At 41.1% G+C, this 21,666-nt stretch overlaps 1 protein-coding gene across 4 annotated transcripts; it reads right to left on the reverse strand.

Annotated features, from left to right (window-relative positions):
* Positions 1-134: 134 nt before the first annotated feature.
* qm (geranylgeranyl pyrophosphate synthase quemao) lies at positions 135-20,899 on the reverse strand. 4 transcript variants are annotated; one of them, XM_077648240.1, is made up of 11 exons: positions 20,813-20,899; positions 20,336-20,425; positions 19,720-19,788; positions 17,611-17,696; positions 16,964-17,127; positions 15,649-15,750; positions 12,565-12,625; positions 10,604-10,682; positions 7,632-7,734; positions 3,779-3,893; positions 135-770 (listed from the first exon to the last, which is right to left on the reverse strand). In XM_077648240.1, the coding sequence occupies exons 2-11, from the start codon at positions 20,390-20,392 to the stop codon at positions 695-697; spliced, it is 912 nt and encodes a 303-aa protein (XP_077504366.1). In that variant the 5' UTR covers positions 20,393-20,425; positions 20,813-20,899; the 3' UTR covers positions 135-694. The 4 variants fall into 4 exon arrangements, with proteins under 4 accessions (XP_077504366.1, XP_077504369.1, XP_077504368.1 ...); XM_077648243.1 differs by having other exon boundaries at positions 20,647-20,816; XM_077648242.1 differs by lacking the exon at positions 20,813-20,899 and adding an exon at positions 20,583-20,601.
* Positions 20,900-21,666: the final 767 nt, after the last annotated feature.

Below are 21,666 nucleotides of genomic sequence, written 5' to 3' on the forward strand. Positions count from 1 at the left end.
TGCTGGGCCCTCCAGTGAGGATTTGCTGGACAAGAACTGCAATGTCCTTTTTTTACGCCACGACTCTGTGTTACAAGCTTCGCTTGCACCCAGATGGCAAGTGCTCAGTAATTTTTACAACATATGCACATAGGAATGTAGAAATTTGGCAACACAGTTGCACTTTATTTTCAAGTAACAATAAAAAATTATATAGATAGAAATAACAACTTAACATCCATCTCAAACACGGCTGAATCCATTTTACAAATGGGCTTTGTGGCACATTAAAACAAGACGTAAAATAAAGACAGCCTCTGCGGTGTTATGTTATATTTTACCTTTCGGCTCCTATGCAAAACAGTAAAGCAATGAAAATTTATGTAAAGAACTTTCTTTACATAACTCAAATATTTCTTTAAATCGCATCATTGGTTAAAAAGTGGCACACCTAAATCCAAGCAACTCACCTAGTATTGAGAAGCTGCTGCAAACTGCTTCACCATTACGTCTAAGGATGGCACCTTTCTACTGCATAGACCTCGGTGCATCGACTAGTATTTGGATGATTTGAGTGTGTACACACAGTAGCTTCTGCACAGTTTGCATTTGTGTGTATGCACAGTACTTTGAAAGGAGAACAACAGTGAGTCTTGACTGCATGGTACTTGAGACAAGAATGTCACAAACATAAATGTGTCTAACCAAAAAACATTCACCAGTTCTTCAGTTCATCGAGGACTTGAACTATATAAGGATTTCCTCCAAGCTTTTCAGCTTCTCTCCGTGCACTGCAAAAGACAGGTGCAAAGGATATCAATCCTCAAATCAAATCAATCGGCATGCCCAAATTTGTGACAATTTTAAAGCAGTTCATTAACCCTTCAAGTACGGCTAGAGTGCCCTTAAAGGGGTTGGGACATCAAATTTCGAGGCTACAATAAGCTTGTTATGGGCTTCCTCTGTATGTAAGGTCACCCGCGGCGAAGTATTGGACGCAACAAGCGCTTAAAATGTATTTTAATTGAGCTCCAAAGAGTCCCTAAATGCTCTTTCTCACGACCGAAGTCTATCGCTACCGCTATAGGTGGTGACGTAGAGCCCTGGGAATGCTCTCAGTGAACAGTAGTGACATCACAGCACAGAAACGTGACATACTATCAACGGCGACGCGCGACATCGGTGAGGCGCTGCTTCGGCGACTCAGCGGTCAGTGTGCTGATCGGCATATATGCCGTTGCTGACGCACCAGCCGGAACCTTATATCGGCGGCCGAGCGAATCCTTCATGCCGATGACACGATGACTACAGTGGCTCTTTACAGCTTCTACGTAATACGAACAAGCGAAACGAGCGACTATATTTCATATCTTCACCCTTCAGCACACCTGCAATACGAATAGGCCTAGTGAGTCCGCAGGGTTCGTATGTGCAATGTCTGCGATTATGGAGAGCGGGTTCAGGAGTTTTAGCGAATACAAATGGTCATCGAGCATATTTTTGACAACAGTGACCTGAAATCGAGGATTGTTTACATCTTAGGATGCAAATACATCAAGCGGGAAGTGCCACTGCTAGGCGGTGTGACCCAGTCTGTCGGTCAATGCTGCAGGCGCACGTGGCGGCAGCTGCAGTCGTCGGCGTCGCTTGAGGGCAACAAATTAAGCCATTTCATTTATCTCAAATGGGCGCCGAACATACCTCTACATAAACCAATTAAAATTCAAGTACTAGACACGCTGGAAAAAGCAAAAAAGCAGTTACAACAAGTCAGAAACCCCGGTCCTACGCGTTGTCAACAACCTGGCTATGAAGCGTTCCCCAGGCTCGCGCTCGCATTCTTCGGCGATTACTTTAAAGTTATCGCACTTCGTAAACAAGTAAATGCACAACCGGCGCAAAAGAGAAGAGCTTGCTTAACCTAAGTGGAACGCGGCTTGCAATTCATGCTGAACTAACGCGTAATTGCTGCCTGTATACACATGCAGATATGTAAACAAAAGTAGCACCGAGATGCAGTCACCGTCATGGGCGCATTCCTGGAGGAGTAACGTACCCGTGCGGTAAATGCTCAATCCTGTACAGTTGTCTAGAAGCATTCATTTAGCGAATACATGGACTGTTTGCTAAACTAGCAGCAGATGTCGCAATCAGCAGCCACGGGACCCTGAGCAGTCTCGCAGTGCGGCTGCACGGGTGGCGCGAAGTGAAGACAGAGACGGGTATTGGTCGGTCGGAAAAGTGAGGCATCGTGTCGCTGTATTGTGACCAGAGTAAGCTACGGGCCACCGACACAGGCGTCCGCCGAGCATCGGCGTCGGCGTGGCAAAGCGAAATACAACGCTGAAACCGCGTTGGCATACGTGGTATGGCGCTTGAGATCATCCAAAGCGAACCGCTTGGTTTAAGGACTCGGTGTCATTCCTCGCTCGCTTGGGTTTTGTCAACATATCGCCGTACCAACCAATTAAGTTTGTCAGCACATGATTTTGAAAGACGCTGCTATGCACAGCATGTGTACAAGAGCAGACGACGCAGCACTCCATGTGTCACAACTTTTGGGGCCCATGTGACCAGGGTGGCTGCTCTTCCCTGATCGTGACGTCACAGCACACCCCGGCACTCAGAAACCAAAACCGAAATCGCTCAGTATAAATAACGCAATAATAAATTATTTACCGCACATATATGAATTGCATAGCGTGTATCACGCATCCTGGGACAATACGCAATGTTTGAAACAAAGAACAGGCTAACCAAAAATTTGGTGTCTCCATTCCTTTAAAGCCTGTAGAGAAATCCTGAGTCACTTTTTTTGCAGCGTTCATACAGGCTTATATATTGCATGAGTATTCCAAGTACAATGTGCTTCCTTTATAAGCAACCAATTAAGAAATTAAATGAAAACTTCATAAACCTTTCTGTGAAAGTCTCTAAAAAGAAAAGGAATTGAACCAACGGAGAAAAATCAGAGAAATCTCAGACCACCTGGCATTACCCACAGCAGTACACTAGATCATATAGAAGATCTTATGTGCTGAAAGCATTTCTTCAGGTTCAAATCTGAACTGGAATCAGTTTTATATCCTATTTTTGTGGCTTTGGGAACAAGCAGCCGGAGCAATAAAAAACGCCGGTTTTAACATACAATAATTTCATCAGCACTGCTACAAGAGGTCATGCGGCTCATTACTATACTATACTAGGGACACACAGACTGCATTCTGGCAAGCTCTGTGTGCTCTTCAGGGCATATAATTATTAGCTATTTCACCTGTACTTCAAGCTGCAGCTGAAATTCGGTCTTCATAAGCAGTGTTTTCTCAGAAAGTGGCAATCTACTCTAGTGCAGCTTAGGTAACTACAGAGGGCAAGCTAATCATCCTCAGCCTGCCACCAGTTTCCACACACCACATTAGCAAGCATAAGACTGAAAAGATACACAAAAAGAGGCTTAGCACCCCACTATTTCAGAATAGAAAAAGGGGAATTGACGTTTGTATTCACAAAAAAAAAAAAAAACTGCTACTGAGCCATGGTATTATTAGGATTTTTTTTATTTTACAGAGTAGTGAAACTCAATATTATATCAGTCCAAGCGCTAATTTACAAATACTTTACTAAAAACTCTGTACTGATCCTGCTTTGAAAGCTCACAGGCTTAGATGACAACTTGCCAATGAACTTCAAAATGATGGCTTGCATTTTCATCAATGAGTTAAGAAGAAACAATCACATAAAACGTCAAACACATTACTGCTGATCACATGGAGACCACCAAATGGTGCTTCCCACTTACTCTGTGTCCAGCTTCACCAAGATCTCCCTGGTGTATGCAAAGGAACCTAATCTTTCAAGGATATCCAAAGCATACTTCTTGATTTCCAAGTCAGTGGTACGCTTCTTCACAATGTCTTTTGGGAGGGTTTAGGTCAAAGAAAAATTCGTGATGTCTTCAAGGGTGAAAGACATGGCTAAGATAGTCAACTTAGCTATTACACTTGTTTTCTTTCAGAACAGTTTGGCTTGCAGCCAACAGAGTATCAGAATTAAGATTACGGTGAGCAAAACACTCCAAAGCACTAATAGGTATGGGGCAGAAAGATAAAAAAATAAAGGAAAAAAAAAACAGAAACCTTGAAATGTAGCTTATAAAGATGGGGCAATCACTAAATGAGACAAGATACACAGTTTCTATGAGCCACCACAGTTGTGATGAATCCGCACAGTTGATGCCCAGCTCTAGAGGGAATACATATTTCAGTGTGTGGCATTCTCCTACCCCAACACTGTCCGTTGGCTTCACGAGAGCCAAACTGCAACTCCATGCATTTATGCAGATGAGCCAGAAACAATGGGTGACGGGGAAGAAAAGTGGCCTTTCAATTGCCAAGGATTAACACACTATTCCTGAATAAGGTCTCTCAAAAAACTGACATTAAAGGAATCCCATCGATAAAAAATATGCCCAAAGTTCACAATATGCTGCCCAAAGTTGAGCGCACAGCTTTAACTTTGGGCACGCAAATAAGAGGCTGAACTGAACAAATATGCCTGGGAGCTGCACCGAGAGCCGAGCAGCCTGACAGTGAAAGTTGTAATATACTAGGGACACACAGACTGCATTCTGGCGAGCTCTGTGTGCCCTTCAGGGCATATAATTATTAGCTACTTCACCTGTACTTCACTCCAAATCAAAATTTTGATGGCAGTTGTGTTCCTCACAATGAACTCCTTGCCCTTCAGACAGTGGACACTGCATAGCAGCACCGGGTAGCAACAGTTGCAGGAAGAAGTGTTTAATAACTTCATTAGCTTGGGTAGTCATGGTACCAATAAATGCCTCAGAATAATTGCACATAAAACTTTACAACATTAGTATCTTGAAATAGTAATACATTCACCCACAATTATCTGACCATTGTGCACACTGAGCACCACATGCTTCTGCAAATATGGCTACTACTAATTACCCCATGGTTCAGCAGGCCTATAAGTTAGAAATAAACTTTCACAAGTTTATTGCAAAGTTTACTGAACCTATACAAACAAGCCTATTTGGGTGCTCACTGGAACACTGCTCTTACGAAATCAAAATTTGCAGCTAGAAGTTACCAGCTATACTTCCTTTCTGTTTTCCATTTATGCTGGAGAACGCCAAGGAGCAAGCAGGTGGCCCATTATGTAGCAGTGTCTGTGCAGACCATGCTTATTCCAGAAGCAGCGGGCCGAAGATGTAAAAAAAAGAAAAATGTTCTCTGTCACAAGCTTCTTTTGCAATGGTCAAAGTATTGGATACAGGAATCAGTAATGTGGTGCACAAAACAAAATAACATGGATATCTCAGAAAAGTGATGATAACATAAAAAGGGTATGACATGAAGTGAACACAGCAATGCCATTCTTTCTTTGCCCCATCTTTGTTTAGTTCTGATGCCTATAGTAGGGTACAACTAAAAAAAAACAGCAGTTGCGAACACTGGGCCATGGTCCGCGGCATCCTTTATTACTCTGCTGGCCAATCGCAGTAGTAAATGAAATCAGCTTTTTAATGTCGGACTATATTAAACAAGCCAAGTATCAAAGTTCTAGAGCTAATAATTTTTTTCTTCTGATAAGCTTCTTGTTTAGTTAAGTTTTAACAATGGACTGCTTTTTTTTGTTGTGGAGGAATTCTGCACGGCGGTCCTGAATGTGGGCAGAGCTTCACTGCAAGACTTCAGTTGTATCTGACTATAGTTGCCAAGTGGCCTACCCTCACATCCCGAAAGGACCAGAGAGTAAGACAAAAGACCATCTAACGTAAAAAAAAAATTCTTAGTGAAACAAACTAAATGGGATATATTAGACAAAAGTCGTGATATTTGAGAAAAAAAAAATGCCTTTTTGGATTACTGTTGCAGTCCATTCCCTTACCATTCAACATCCATAAAGCTTTGCTCCGATGTGTAGAGTAGAAAATGAGGAATTGCCTTGCTCAATCTTCCCCCTATTCCTTTTCTCATTTCCATGGCTGTGAATTTCAGCTTTTGTACAAGTCTGCCCAATCAGCTGTCTGTTTGCACTCCTGCATGATTTTGATGAGGATAGGGACAAGAGATACTGGAACAGACAATAAGCAGGCACTTTGTACCATTCCATACATATACTTACAACCAAGCAGGCCAAAAAGCAGCAACACCACATGAAACTTTCTTAAAACAGTCTTAAGGTATGTCACAACCTTCAAAAATGCATTTTTTAAAAGAAAAAAATATATATTTTTTTATTTTTGCATCTTAAAGTTTCTTGTTTACTCACGAATACTTACCAAAAAAAATTATGTCGTGAACTCACACTGTTCAAAGTTATGAGCATTTTTCCAAACTCTGGTACACATCCAAAACCAAAACTAAAAATTTCCGACTTCACAACATGTGCAATTTCATCCCAAAAAACTGCTTCGTATGCCAATTAAGTTACACTAATTTGTTGAATTATGTTCCAAAAGCTTTCAGGAGCATTTTGTGGAACCTGACATTTTTTATTTAGTTAAAAATTTGCACCAGAGGGCTGCAGGGTGATCCAGGCATTCTGTAAAAACTGTGCTCTGAGCTATGATGCTACGACTGTGCTACAATGCTGTCTCGCAGTTCAGTGACAGAAACAGGGGCACGTAGGACATAACTGATAATAGGCAGGCACCGACCCTGGCTACCATATTAAGAAGGCTTGCCTTAACAGTGACTGCAACCGTGTGCGAAAGGTGGCACGTCAGTTAGCTGGGGATGCGAAACAAGCCAGAAAAAAATTTTGTTCCAGCTTGCACAAAAGGACACTGTGCTGCATTTAAGGAGAGCCCAAGCTATGAGCCTGGTGGATTTTAGACATATTGCAAGTTTTTTTATTACCTGCACAATTGTTTCAAATTTTTTAACCCATTTTTCTCGACATTTTTTTTAACCCTACAGTTACACGAGCAGTGATAACCTCTTCTAATAAATATTTTGACATAAAACTCTGTGCGCTATTTCTTTATACATAAATCTGTGCAATAAACCAGAGTAACGAAAAATGACTTCTTATGTTTCGGGCAACTGCTTGAAATAAGTTTTGCCAGATGCAAACTTAACCAGTATTTTTAAACTTTACCAGTATTTTTATGATAACGCACTTTAGCTTATATAGTGGTTGATTGCACAGATTATTATCCTCTGCACATACCTGCAAAATTCATTTTGAATCGCACCTCCAGTTCCGAAGTTATGACTTTTGGTGCAATACCCACATTTCCAAAAATTACGTATTTTTTTACTTTTTAATATTTTTTAATGCGGAACATTTCATTTACCTAAGATTTATAAGCCAAAGAAACAAGAAACTATGTTTTGGACTAAAATCAAATTTTTTTATCGAAAGCGGTGACATACCTTAAACAAGTTGCACCAAAAATGTTACCATGTGACATTTTCTCTACTAACAGAAAATAACCTTCTCTCTTAAAAAAAGGCAACAGTGCTGAAACACAAATGCACAGGAATATCCAACGCATTTAGAACCATCTTGTCCAACTTGCTCTGGAACCTGTTCTTCTGGTGTTCTTACTTTCATAGCAATAGGCCAACTAGCCCAAGACTGTAGACTAAACCTTTGCTTTGCCCAAACAAGGATACTCATGATTCGAGGGTCTTCTGGGTGCTTCTGTATTGCATGAATAATAGGAAATGAGAACTTTCCTTCCGTGAGGTCCTCTGCGAAGCTCTTGTTATCCGTATACTGCAACATAGAAGACATTGCTGTGTAGGCATACTCAAGGTAATCTGCACCAATTTTCAAACACGTAAAACTAGATCAAGAGCAATCACTACCCCAAGGCTCTAGTGCCAATCAAGTAAGTGAAATACGTCCCATACCTTGTTGGCAACTTCCTTGTCACTGATGGGAATACCCCCACAGGACATGTATTCCAGTCAAACCTCATTAAAGCGAATTGATCGAGAATCATAAAACAGTTCCAAGTTACAAAATTCATATGATGAAATTTTGTCAAAAAACACAATTTAGTCAATAAAGTGACAGCAACTCTAGGGAATCTTACTAGAAGCTGCAAGACATTACAGAATTTTATGCGCCGTTTACAAATTCTTATTGCCAAATGTCATTCGCAGCGATTGCAGAGGCCACAAAAGGCAGCAGAATGCCAAACGGCAGTTGTGTTAGATTACTCGCATAGCACCTTCAGCACACGGTGGCTACAGACCAAGCGCCAGCCAAGGTGGCTTTGCCGCATGACGGCGGTGTTGTGTGGAAAATGTGTATGTCGATCCAAAAGCTACCGCATCTGAGTAGCACCTAGATCTTGAAGCGAAAAGCTTCACTACGCCAGCTTTTCGAGCCGTCAGCGGGGCTGCAAGTTTGATCCTGAATGTAGCTAGTGGTCAAATCGTGAGCATAACTCCTGGTAGTCAGGTTCGACACCAAGGTGGTCCATAAGGTCAAGGCCAAAGGTCAAGGTCGAGATAGTTCGTGTAATAGCCGCTGGTGTCACTGCTGTTGCTGACAGCATATAAAAGAGGAGGAGCAAGAAGTCCAGGAGTATATAAGAGCGTGTGTGCGCATTCACTGCCAGACGCCTGAGGCGATGGAGGAAGATAAACATCCTGCAGTAGCCTCGTGCCGAGAAGCCATGGTTGCGAAGTTTATGTCATTTTGAAGAAAGCAAGATGTTCAACAAATAAAAAAAAATGCCTACTACTGTGTGTGTGTCAGTATGCCTATCTATGGAAACCGCCAGTCGCTCAACCATAAATGTAGCCAGGGAGATGCAGCTTTTCACTTTCAACCAGGGTTAACCAGAGTTAAACCAGCAGCAATTTTTTACCACCTCTGTGCAACTGCACCACAGAATGCTGCAAACTGGGCATAACTGGTATAATTTCCTTGAGGCAAGGCAGAAACCGTCCATGCTACTGTAGCTTCCGTGGTGCTACCGGCGTGTCTGACCAGCCATGCGTGTAGTGCAGAGAAACCTGCCACTTACCAATGGGGAGGGCATGGCTTGGCGCTAGGGGGTTGATAGGCCCGTTTTATGTTCAACCACATTCAGTATATGAAGTAAAAATTACATGTATTTGTAAGAAATGTTTTAGAAGAGTTCAATATGGCAAACAATTGTTTGCTATATCGAGGTACTATGGAGTGAAAAAAACTAAAAGGGATATGCAGGGCAAAATTCATACTTGAGCAAAAAAATGCCTTTTTGGATTGCTGTCACAGTCCACTCCCCAACCATTCAAGAGCATGCCCACAAAGTCATTCAGATGTGTAGAGTAGAAAACGAGGAATTGTCTTGCTCAATCTTCCCCCTCCTTCACACTTCCTCCAGCTCACGCTTTCTCACCAGTCCCGCTTCCCCTCATCGTAATAAATCTCCCACTTTTATTTTTGAAAGTGACACAAAGGGCATTCTGGCAAACAAGTGGCATGCTTTCCCAATGCCTGGTTGCTTGTGCTCAGCTGCTCCGTTCTTTTATCTGTGCTATTCTCTATTGAACCTAAAGAAACAAGCGCTTTGGCTTCACTTTTTAACCTCTGTGTTTCTTTGAGACCTATGCATTGCATCATATTTTCAATTTATCTGTTTGTTTTTTTTGTGTCATAACTTTATTAAATATTTGCACGCACACATTTCCAGCAATGAATGCAAGCATTCTGAATTCACTGCTCAGATGGTACCATGCTCTGCACCTCTGTTGTGATAATCATGCTGTAGCACAGTGCATAATGCAATGCATGGTGCATCCAGATGACAGTTAATGCCCACCTCCCACAGTATAGATGGGCTTATGACATGGACATCTCACATAGTTTCATGAACCTTCCTAGATGGCAGGAACAGAAATTTTTCTCTCAAGGGCCAGTTACTAGGCATGCGAGAGAAACCATCATGGAGAGAGCACATCTGAGACATTGACACAAGCGTGGAAAAGTTGCTTGACTATAATGGCTATAATTTGCTATTAGCGAGTTGTCACAAAAAATGTTTGTACTACTTTAGCATTGGGGAACACCTCAAAAATTGCTGAGGAACCCTGTGTGTCTTGGTTTCCATCCCTTCCAGCCTGACATGACATGGATGCAAAATAAAAAAAAAGAGCATGCAAACACACAGCACCTTAAAAAATGCCCAAATTCAATTAATAATGACCGGCAGCACAATGAAACAGTATACAATGAACAATTATAGTGCGATTAGCCCCACAATAAGGTAGGTAAATAAAGGAAGGTGGGAGTTGAGGCATGCATAGATTTAGGTGTTTGGGGAACCCCAAAAAACACTCCAAGGAATACCTGGGTTCCAAACCCATGGAGTAAAGGAATGTATTCCAAAAGGATGGAGGGAGAGGTTAGGCCACGACATCCTGGCTGATTGGCACTTTAATGTCTCAGAAAATTCTTCAAGATTAAATGTGGAAAAAGCATGTTGTTGCTTCTACTCATGCGATATAAAGCATGTGTATATTTCAGGAACCACAGCCTACTGAGCATAAATTTGTCCATGCCATTATAAAAGACAAAACTGCCTAGTCTTTTTCTGAGAACTGTGAGAAAAAGCAAAGCCATATAAGCTAAAAAATCAACACACCTCTTTATGGACCAGGTTGGCATAATCATCCCTTATTTGGAAGTACAATCCCAGAATTCCAATCAATTCAGTGAAGTCACTGCAAGGAAAGGATTAAAAAGTAACATTTTTACTTTTTTGTTACCATTAGAAAACAGACAATATTTTCATGTGGTGCAACTCACCACTTTTCACTCCACAAATTTGTGGAGATGTGTTGCAATGAATAAAGATGTTGCAAAATATATGCTGCTTTGAATATTCCAGATTGCAAAAGATATAAATAAGAATCATCTGTTAAATCCCATAACCATTACCGAAGCACTCTAAATACACTCCTACATCAAAGGGACTGACTGCAAGAGTGCACAAAACTCAAAACATGTTAGGCTTTACTGACAAAACTGGCAACAAGCATCTGAACTGCAGGTGAAAAGTGCTTAGGTGGCAAAAAATGAACTTGAACCTCATTGCATAATACCCATGTCAAGTACGCAAGTTAAGTGCACCTACAGGGAGTGCACTTCGGCATCTCGACCGACACCTTAAGCTAGGCAGGGCAAAACGAGAAAGCAAAGTGCACTTATTTTGACAACAATTTGGCAGCGTATAGTGAATTTGCATCTGATCTCGTTTTTTTTTTGTTGTGTTGCTTCGTTTGTAGCTATAACGCATAAATCTTTGTTTAAAAACAGTGTTAGAGCAAGTACAATAAGCTTGCGAGCACTTGTTTATGCACTACACATACTGTGCTTTTGAAGTGACTGCTGGCGAGGCTGCGCACTCGGCCCCAAAGTGTGTTCTATGAATGCACTCCGACTTGAGAGTGCACTTCGGCGAATGCACTTAAGGTGCGTACATTTCATAAACTTGTTCAAAATCACTACAGTACTCTTGAAATCTAATACAGAAGAAGAACCCGTGAAACTCAAAACTTAGTGATCAACAGATGAAGTCCTAAGCCAACATAAGGAAAAAAATTGCTATCACAGTCATGACTAGGCTAACAAGATATGAAATAGCCTTCTAAATTGTGTGCATAAATGTTCATCTTATCCTGCTGGTTCATTACAACCACTCATCTCCATAAAATTTACAGCGTAAGAAAATAATTTTCACTATTTTTAGCCAAAGGCAAACTATCAAGAAATGTGACACACTGAATGAAATAATTTTACTACAGTGAATTTTTGCTGTAAACCATCATGTGTACAAAAAAGAAACTGCAATCCTTATAGAGAAATTGCAATGCCTATAGTAACCACAAGACAAGAAACAGTGGTAAATGAAAAGCATATATAATGGCACTCAGCTGCAGTCGATTATCAGTGTTAAATACCAAATGGAAGCGGCAAGGAAGAGGTAAGGCTTGTACTGAAATTCTGAATGCCGTAATCTTGAGCCACTCTAGTTCTCTATATAAGTTTCATCTACTAGACAAGTACTCACCCACTAAACTTTTCTGCCCCTTTCTTTCACGTAGGTAGTGTATTCTGGTACCCAAACAAGTTTCTTATATAATAATAATAAAGCGATATTTCACTACTATTCAACCAGCTCATCAAGGTTTAGTAGTCAAAAAGAACGTTACAGTGGTTTCCTACAATGAACTTCGGCCTCACTCACCTAACGAATAGCTTGACCCAGAGCCAGATAACCCACAAAATGCTTCTCTGCAACAATGGCGCATTTAGTGGACACATATGACCCGCCATCCTTTCTGAAGCTTAAAAAAATAATGTGCCTGACAGGTTACCTTGTTACCAGCTTCAAACACACTCATTATTGTTACTTACTACTAAATATCTCATTACCTTCCTATACTTCTCATGCCTCAGTGCCAGTAAATTGTACAATATAGACTCAACTTTCAGAAAGATTACACAAAAATATTATGATCCCTTTGAACTGTAAACAAACATCAACTAATTGGCAATAGTAAAAGCACTAAAAGAACACTCTAATGGAACTTATACTATTACCTCTTGTTTTCACTGAAGAGCTGCATTAGACGCACAGCAAGTCCAAAAAGGCCCCCAGTTTCTAAAGAAAATAACAAGTAGAAAGCAGTCATTGCTACCCAGAATAAACACATGCAATTTATATGAGAGTTCTGTGGAGGCAGCAATGCCCAATGTATGCCCTCCGTGCTCACCAAGGCACAATAGTGCATGTCACGAGCACTCTCACCATCTTCCTGCTATTGTTTAAAGAATGCAAAATTCACTGCAATCTCGTTCACTTGCATGCTGAATTGCTCTGCAAGGTAACCAATGATGCCGTCATTAAACTGTTAATGGCGGCAGCAAGCCAAACGCCTTGCAGGATGTAAACGACATCATCGCTGATGGAAGACAGCGGCAGCGCATGGCGCTTTCCAGAGTCAGTGACATCATGGGCCTCAAATTAATCTTCCGGGCATATCTTGTACATGCTCCAGCTGTTCAATGTGCCACTGAAGTAAAGGGACAGACACCTCAGCTTTACAGAGTGGCATGGAGGAACATTTATTGGCTACTGCCCAACTAGCTTTTGGGCTGTGGGAACAGTGTGGGGAAGCAACTCTTTCTTGTTCTATGAGCAACTGTTCACAGCTGCCTCATGCAGCTCAGTGTCTGGCATGGCAGTGCTCTTCAACCTCTTTTTGAAAAAGTCTATTGATGAAGTGCTGGTGAGCTCATGACATGCGCACTCATGCCCTGGTGAGCACTGAAGGCATGCAGTGGGCCATGCCGGTGATAGCCACGCCAGTGATACAACCTGCAGATCCCATTATTTCAAATAGGCAATTCATGTTTCAATAGGCCACAGAAAGCTCAAGTGTGCTGGGGAAATACAGTTGCAAATGCCTGTGATTCTCTTTTCCAGTACCAGTTTCTTCATTCATTAGAATTTGATTTGATTTTTTTCCACAAACAAGGAGGTACAAGGTTTGTGGTGGAAAGCAAGGGAAAAAAGCTGCAAAGAAAGCACCTTGACTGGCCCCAAGTTCCGTTTACAATGGCAGCAGCAAGACAAAACAATACCATACAAAGGGCACCCCATGCAACCTGAGCAAAGATATTATTAAAAATAAACTGCTACACACTGCAAGAGCGAAAGTGAAACACTATAGCAGGCATTTGCCTCATGCATGCAGTGTCTTTAATATCCTAATAAGGTAATTAAGTCTATTTACCTTATGAAATGCTGGAGATACACAAAAAATAACAGTGAGGAATGTCAGTGAAAACCCTAATGTCAATGAAAACCCTAATGGATGCGATTTTTGAAAATGCAGCATCACCGTAAGGATTTGATTTTTTAGATGATTCACTAGCACGCCAGTGACTTTCGATTGTTTTTTTGCCCTTTCACTGCTTTGGGGTTTTGTGCACGCATCTCTTTGCAGGTCTTCTTTTACAGCTTTCCTTCAATAAAATTTCAGTATTTAGTCCAACCTCGTCCTGTGCTCTTCTTTTCTCCTGTGTTGTGTCTTCCAGCTGGTTTTAAGATTAACTTGTCAATACTGATATCAACTATCAACTATATATATAGATAAGATTGTCTTATCAATATTGCTAATGACACTGCCCTCTTTGTCTCTTAACGAATACATCTGGTTTTTACCTATGCCTTGTAGAATGCGACAGACAAAAGTAGCTATGTTGAGATGGGCATGGTAATGGCTAGTTATTAAGCAAGTGCTGCCATGCATGCCAGTTTCTACAGCAGGGCACTCATGTTGTGGCATTTTCAATGTCACACCCTTTGTTCAGGGCATCAAAAAAGCCTTCACTGAAAACCTACCATGACAAAAATTAAACATTGGAGGAGTGCATTGGGAAGGCTCTTGTTGAACACAACAAATTTCCGACAGAAACTTGCCCCACACCTTCAGCAGTCAAGCTGTTCATTGATATTAAATAGCGCTGAACAACTACAGCACCTGAATGAATCAGCTGAACACAATGCTGCATTACTTTACTTGAAACCACACCTTCAGCAGTTTAAACTACTCACTGATGCAGTGCAAACTCTGCATTAGTTTTACACTTGCATAATATACCACTTTCGTTACAAAGCATAGCTCAAATTACATGGTACGCACTATACACAGACACAGGTACAAAGAAAGGTACAGGGTATGTGAACTAGGTGTTATTATCAGCTCGTAAACCACAACTTTTGCTTTTAGTTGACCCCACTGTTCATTTTTCCAGGAATGGAAAGAACAAACGTGCAGGAAGCAAGTTCATTTAGCCAGCATATGACAGGCAGTAAAAAAAATAGAAAGGAGCAGGGGCTAAGTTAGTGCATTACAGCATTCATAAAACATTGGACTGGAATGGGAGAACCACTGAAAGTGCAGACATAATAGGTATAATATGTTGTACTGACTTTGTTACTCAGATCCAATGATCCATAATGACTTTTGGCTGCCTCAAATTTACTCATGATTCTAAGAGCAACTATGTCCACTTCCTAATGCATATTAAAGGCTCATTCCAGTTTAATTTTTTTTTTCATTGCATAGCTGCACGGTAACCTAATTAAGAGTCCATGCAGTAGTCACTATTTGTGGTCAGCATAGTTTATTAGTAACATCACGGTTTATTAATAACATCACCTGACAACAAGAGCTATCCTTAAAATATTTACAAGGTTAGGAACACAAGGCACTCCAATACAAATCAGTACACTGCACACTGCAGAAACTACCATGTGACAGGGCTTACAACATGATATGCCACACTAGTCTTGCTCAATGCAGCACAATCTTAAACTCGCATTATATGACTCATCTTTTGGCAGAGCACAAAAGCTATTATTAAGAACTTTTAAGCAGTAGCCTTTCTGTAAGCATACCCTAGAATAAGCACTGCATGATGGGAACTGCCAGCACAATACACTCTCACATCATTGTTTATCTCATGCTAGCACTAAGAGAAATAGAAGCTCTTACATTTGCAGTAACAAGGAGTTAGAGGTAGACTGCAAGCCAGGTTTCAGTTGTACCTTCAACACTGACATGGTCCATATACTCTGATTATTATACATGGTATAAAATTCATTATGAGACTCACTTCTCTTAACCATGCTGATGTAGTCCTCTTCTGAAGGGCATATGTAGTTATCCCTCCAGTATATTTCCATGCCTTGACCTCGATGAAGTTCTAGGCACTGTTCTAAAAAAAACACAGCATTCTCAAGAAAACGCTAACAATAACTGATCAAACTCAGGGCAACACATGAACCTTCAGCACCTAGCCCTGCATTCAAGCACAAAACAGCAGGTATAAAAATGTCTTTCACAGGTATAAAAACATCTCACAGTGTACATGACATACCTCAACTTCTCTCTAAATTACCCCTAAGTGCAAAGCCAGCCATTGCCCTTCACGGTCCTCCAATCTTCACTTCGTCCATTACAGCTGCTGCACGATGTGATTATATAATCTACTAACAAAATGCAGCACACAAAACAGTACGGTTGTGTGAGTTGTGATCTTTCCCTTTAGAGTGAATGCGAGGTCAATAATTATAATTATTGTTGGTTCTAATAATTTTAAAAAATTGAAGTAAAAAAAATAGGAAAACTTGCAGGCTATGCTTCATGCAGGTGTGCAGAAAATAAGCACAGCTAGCAACATTTTTATAATTGAGTTTCAAGTAACATGAATGCAAAGATTAGATATCAAGCTGTAGCCATGCAGACATAAATTTTTGACTAAGGAAACTGTGAGTATCTCAGAATAGGGCAAATATGACACTGGAGCTAAAAACTAATAATTAACCTCTCCTTGGAAGTTTTGGTAGAATTAACATTATGCCAACAAGATTATTGTTTATTGATCTGCTTTCATTGCTTTCAGCCTTGACCGATGAAGATAACCATTGTTTAAGCTTTAGGCAGAAAAACTGAGCACATCATTGCTTCCTTAGAGATAAGACAAGTGGAAAACATATGAATTACAGAAGTTATGATGTATACTACACAGATTCTTTAACAAGCATATGATCCTGTGAGTGTGGAGTGCCTTAACATCCTCTCAAAATTTGAAATACATTAAAAATGATCAATTTCAGAATATTAGTTCCTTTCAAAGCTGAATTAAATACTATGCTACTCAATTTAACAGTTAAAGGTCTGACTACTGTAGCAACAATTCAAAGGGTGGCTGTGTGGTTTGCTCTCATATTTTTCTTCATTCGGACAAGGTCACATGTAAACTGAATGGTGAAAACTTGAAATTTTCCATTCTTTTTCTGCCCAATGCTTACAGATTTAGCTCTTTATTTTGTGTGAAGTTAAGGTCCAATAGCCAAGACACTGAACAGCTCAAGACTGCTCCCGCATTATTGTGACTGGAGGCCCAGAGATAAAGTAAGCTGGCTCACCACTGAACACAGTCGTGGCCCGAAGATCACCCAGCTGCAGGCACTTCTTAAGGCTGAGAAAGTAGACGTAGTTGGCAGAATTGATTGTGCTAGCCACTCCAAAGATATGATGGGCAACAGGCACACCTCTCCGAAGCAAGGAGTTGTCTTCTATATCATCAATCCTAATAGAAATGAGAAGTTCAAAATGAAACTAAAGGCCCATAGATGCAATGTGAAGAGCAGTGCACATAGACATGCCAGAGGTTTTTTGTGGAAGATTAAACAATTCAAAGACTCTTTCAGTACTACACCACAATCTAGCTATTGGCTTATGGGGCTGTTGGTTCGCTGCAGCGTACATGAAATAAAAAAAAAAACTACTGCACTGTAGAGGAGTGCATTAGCCCTCAAAAATTCCGCAACCAGCACTTAGCCCACCTGGTTACGTGGAAGGAAAGCTAATCACATCAGCACTGCATCAAGAACTTTACTGTAGACTGTAAAAGAAAAGCTTGTTTTTAAGAAAACTTCAAGTTTAAAGGTGCTACATGATATGCCTTCTCATGTTCTGCCTAGATAAAACTAGTTCAGATACAGAAGTTTTCATACAGTTTTAGATGCTTTCAGGTTAGAAAAAGATGCATGCAATAGGTTCTGATACTTGCAAGAGACTAGAATTGTGCAGCATTTGAACAATATCCGATACAGCTTGACACTTCTCAGGAGATATCTTCAGCCAATAGTTGAATGCCTGGAATTATCAAAAAAAACATAACAAATTAGCAACATAGCAATCCTTAGAATTCGCTAACAGCTACGGCTTCAGCTATAAAAAGGCTTACTAAAGACATAAAAGCTTACAGAAGACATGACATAAAAAAATTCAACTGTAATTTAATTACCAGAAATACTTGCAATTTTACCCTGCTATTCATGTTAGGATTGCTGCAGTAAACTTTGGACAGCATATCAAGCAAATTTTACGGCTGTACACATAAAATCTTACTGACGGGGCTTCTGCATTTCTCCGAAACCATTATGTGGAGTTTATAAATTAAAAATTTGTTTTCTGCTCAGTCATCTTGAGCACCTCAGATATCTCAAGTGACACAGAGCCCCTACCTGTATACGGTTCGAAAAGGCTACAGGTACATTTGTGTCCATAGTGGAGCACAGTGCTATTCCTCAACTGCAGTTATGTTGACCTTTTTATTACGGTGCCAAGCAAATGTTTATGACACAAAGTTGGGCCAGGTCATACTTGGACACAAAAAAAAATTGCACAAAAACAATGCATAACCAGAGTGACGCCTTTGCTTCACTGCTTGTCCTTTTGCTTAAAGGAGTATAGACACAAAATTTTTGCTTGCGTCTTAATTTTTCAAATGATACATTAATCATCAGTATATATAGATAACCCCGTGGTAATCCCCTATGGCCGCTAAATGTTTTATGATTGAATTTATTCTTGATGCTGTTTCAGTTTCGTCAATCGAACGATGGCTGTGACATGTAAGGAGTGTTTAGGTCATGTGAGGTATGAAAAAAAAATTGGAGGGGACACTTAAGCTCCGCCTTAAGGGCATGATGCGATAGCAAAATGGGTTCATTCCCATATATGCACAAGGTTATTCTCTAGTTCAGATGCATAGATCCCTAGGAGTCCTCACACCCCTCCTGGTGCAGAGGTGCAGCAGTTAAGCGAGAAGCCACTGCCTTGAGATGGCAGGTGCTCCAAGTGGTGGGCCTTGTGTGGTTCAGGCTGTTCTTTCCAAGCGACCAATCATTAATTTAACTGCCACCTGCCACGGTGGACAGTTCGCTCACTATCTGGTGGGCAGGTTGGGATGACGCCGCAAGGTCACTTGACATAGGTGGCCCAGCTGCCTCCTAGGCACCACCTGCCAGAGTCATGCTTGTGATTTTTCGCGTACAATGCCAACACACCGAAGCCGGATTTTCTGTGCAACGGGGCCTTTAACGCTATCACATTGAAAACACCAGTATATTTGCTGATACGTAGTTTTAATTCACCACAATGCTTAAGCCAGCCTGCTTCTGGAATGAAAACAAATGACGTATCAGCGGTAGAGGCATCTGCCTCATATGACCTAAACACTTCTTACACATCACAGCCATCACTCGATTGATTAAACCGAAACTGAAACAGCATGAGAGAAGAAATCCAATTCTAAACTATTTGCCAATTGCAAGTGGATACCACGTGCTGATCCAGGTATTCTAATGCCTTATGCAGCATTGCAAAGAAGAAAACATGCAACTAAAATGAGATGTCTAGTCTTTTAAATCTTGCTTTTGTGCTACCTTTCGAAAATGCTGAAGGTGTCATGCAACTTTACAACTATTCATAGATTATTTCAATGTTATAATTCCCAAACTATTCTGTCTTTTGTTATCAGATTTGTCGCATATACAAAATCACATGACCTGCTCAATCATCTTTTTAATTCGTAACCACCCTCAAAAGTGACAGAACTTGAGTTTGCCAGTAACAGTCAACAGTTCATGTCAGTACTGCAATAATACTGTATATGGCCATTCATGTGGCAATAATGTCTGCTTTTTAAGTAGGATTTAACGAGCTGCATTAAGATTTCTTGCAAATTCCAGCAATTGCAATAACTATACATGTAAAATGTTAGAGCAACACTAGAAGTTAAGCAATCATCTGTATGAGCCCAGTACGACTGATAGATGTTAGAAGATAAATGAAAAAGCGGATTGCTAAAACTAGAAATAAATGACAACCTTACCTGGGCAAGCTTGGTCCTTATTTGCTTTCCAGGAATACTGACGATATACACATAAGGCTGAAGTATTGCCTGAAAAAGATTTCCACTTATCAGCCAAAAGTTGTTGCATGCCTTATGCAGTTAACATGAAAGTTGGAATCGGTTAACTTGAATGGAATCCCAATGGAAGCCTTGCAAAAAGAGTTCGTTCCAGAAGGATACCTTCCAAGTCCAACAGTCAAATGTTTATTTCTTTTTCTCCCCTTCGCTCTTTTTTTTTTTACTTCTGCGTGCTCACGCTGTCGCGTGCATGGAGCAAAGCACTGAGCGAATAGGAATCAGATCGGCTTTGATAGGAATGTAATGTGGGCGTCATCTATGCGAGACGTACGTAAAAGAAGAAATTTTCACGCAGCACCATGAGCAAAGATTACGAGAAAAGAGAAAGGGTAAGAGCTAACTTCAATGTGATCTCGGTTCATGTGTCAACTTCATGCAGTAAAATACGATCGCGGCTTGGCAATTTCATCAACCCAGCTGTAATGAACAAACTCCTCGGCACCCACCAGCCCATTTGTCGAGGCGTCAGCTGCATCTCGATCGCTCAACAACTTAGTTGGCAAAAAGCACCGCTTACTTTTTCCATTTCCTCGGAAGTCATAGACGGCCCATGCTTCTCCATGACGCGGCTCATTCAACTATTACAGCCGATTCTTCGCGTGACTCTCTGGAAAGAAATGACCTGAGTGAATATGGGCACACTGAATACGGGCTGAGCGAATATGGAACAGTGCAAATTGAGCCTGTAGGTGCGAAAACAGCACGTAAAACATTGCTCCTCACAACTAACTTCTAAGTTTCCATGTAGAGCACGATGAACGCACACATTGCTCTCAAGCTGAAGTAGTGTAGACGTTGAATATAAAGAAGTGCAGAAGAATCACGCACACATAAAGCTCCACCAACACCACAGGTATTCCTAGAAATTGTACGTTCGAAGCATAACTTTTCCGCAGATGCGCGAAGTTCATTGAATCGCGGCTACTTCCACACCGCAGAAAGAGCCGCAGACAAGCGCACAGCAACCTATATTAAAAAAAAGTAGCCGCCTTACCACCTCTTCCCTGCACGCTCCCAAGCCAAAGCAAGTACCGCCAGTACCGCTACTAGGAGACTGAAGAGCGACCGAAGTGGCCCACCAGTGCTGCCAACCTCGAAAGCCACTTCTCCCCCAAATTTTCACTCAAACTTCCCTAGATTTCCCTAGATCCGAAAATTAATATTCAGGCATGGAAAAAAGGTGCGTAGTTGAATTGTGAACTCTTTTATTTCGCAGAGACCCTCTTACCACACTTTGGCAGCAACTTTGAATACAATAACACATTGATTTCCCATGCAAACTCGCGTACCACGTGATCACGGGTAAGGAAAACATTAGTTAATACCAAAACCTAATAAATCCTGGCCTAAGCCCTGAAATGAATGAAAATCTCGCAGTGAACACTTACGTTCACCGGCTGCAGTCAAAAAGCGAGAGAAATCCACTTTGTGCCCAAATGTGGGCGTGAACAAACAAACGCTAAAACGTAGGACACGTCATTCGGTTGGCATCCCGACTGAGTTTCACTCCTGTATATACATTTCTTTTTTTCATGAGGCCAATTAAGCGTTCGTTCACTGCAAAGTCATAACAGTTGGCCCCTCCTAGAACCCGCTTGGTGTGAAGCGTAGCTGCCAGGGTTTGCGTCACCAAGCTAATTCTGGTCTTTGTTTTCATCAGGTTGATCAGAGAGAAAACTCTCTCCACTGTTGCACTGAAGTGCGGCAAACAGAGAAGCTTGTAGACGAAGTCGCTCAAGAGAGGGAACATTGGGCTCCCGTCTCCTTGCCTGGCGTTTCTCACTCGTTTCCAAAAGCGTTGAACGCTCGCATCTGCCGGCAGGTCCATTTCTGTATTGCGGAGCAGTC

The sequence above is a fragment of the Amblyomma americanum genome, chromosome 1 (genome assembly GCF_052857255.1).
Source record: "Amblyomma americanum isolate KBUSLIRL-KWMA chromosome 1, ASM5285725v1, whole genome shotgun sequence".
Classification (NCBI taxonomy): domain Eukaryota; kingdom Metazoa; phylum Arthropoda; class Arachnida; order Ixodida; family Ixodidae; genus Amblyomma; species Amblyomma americanum.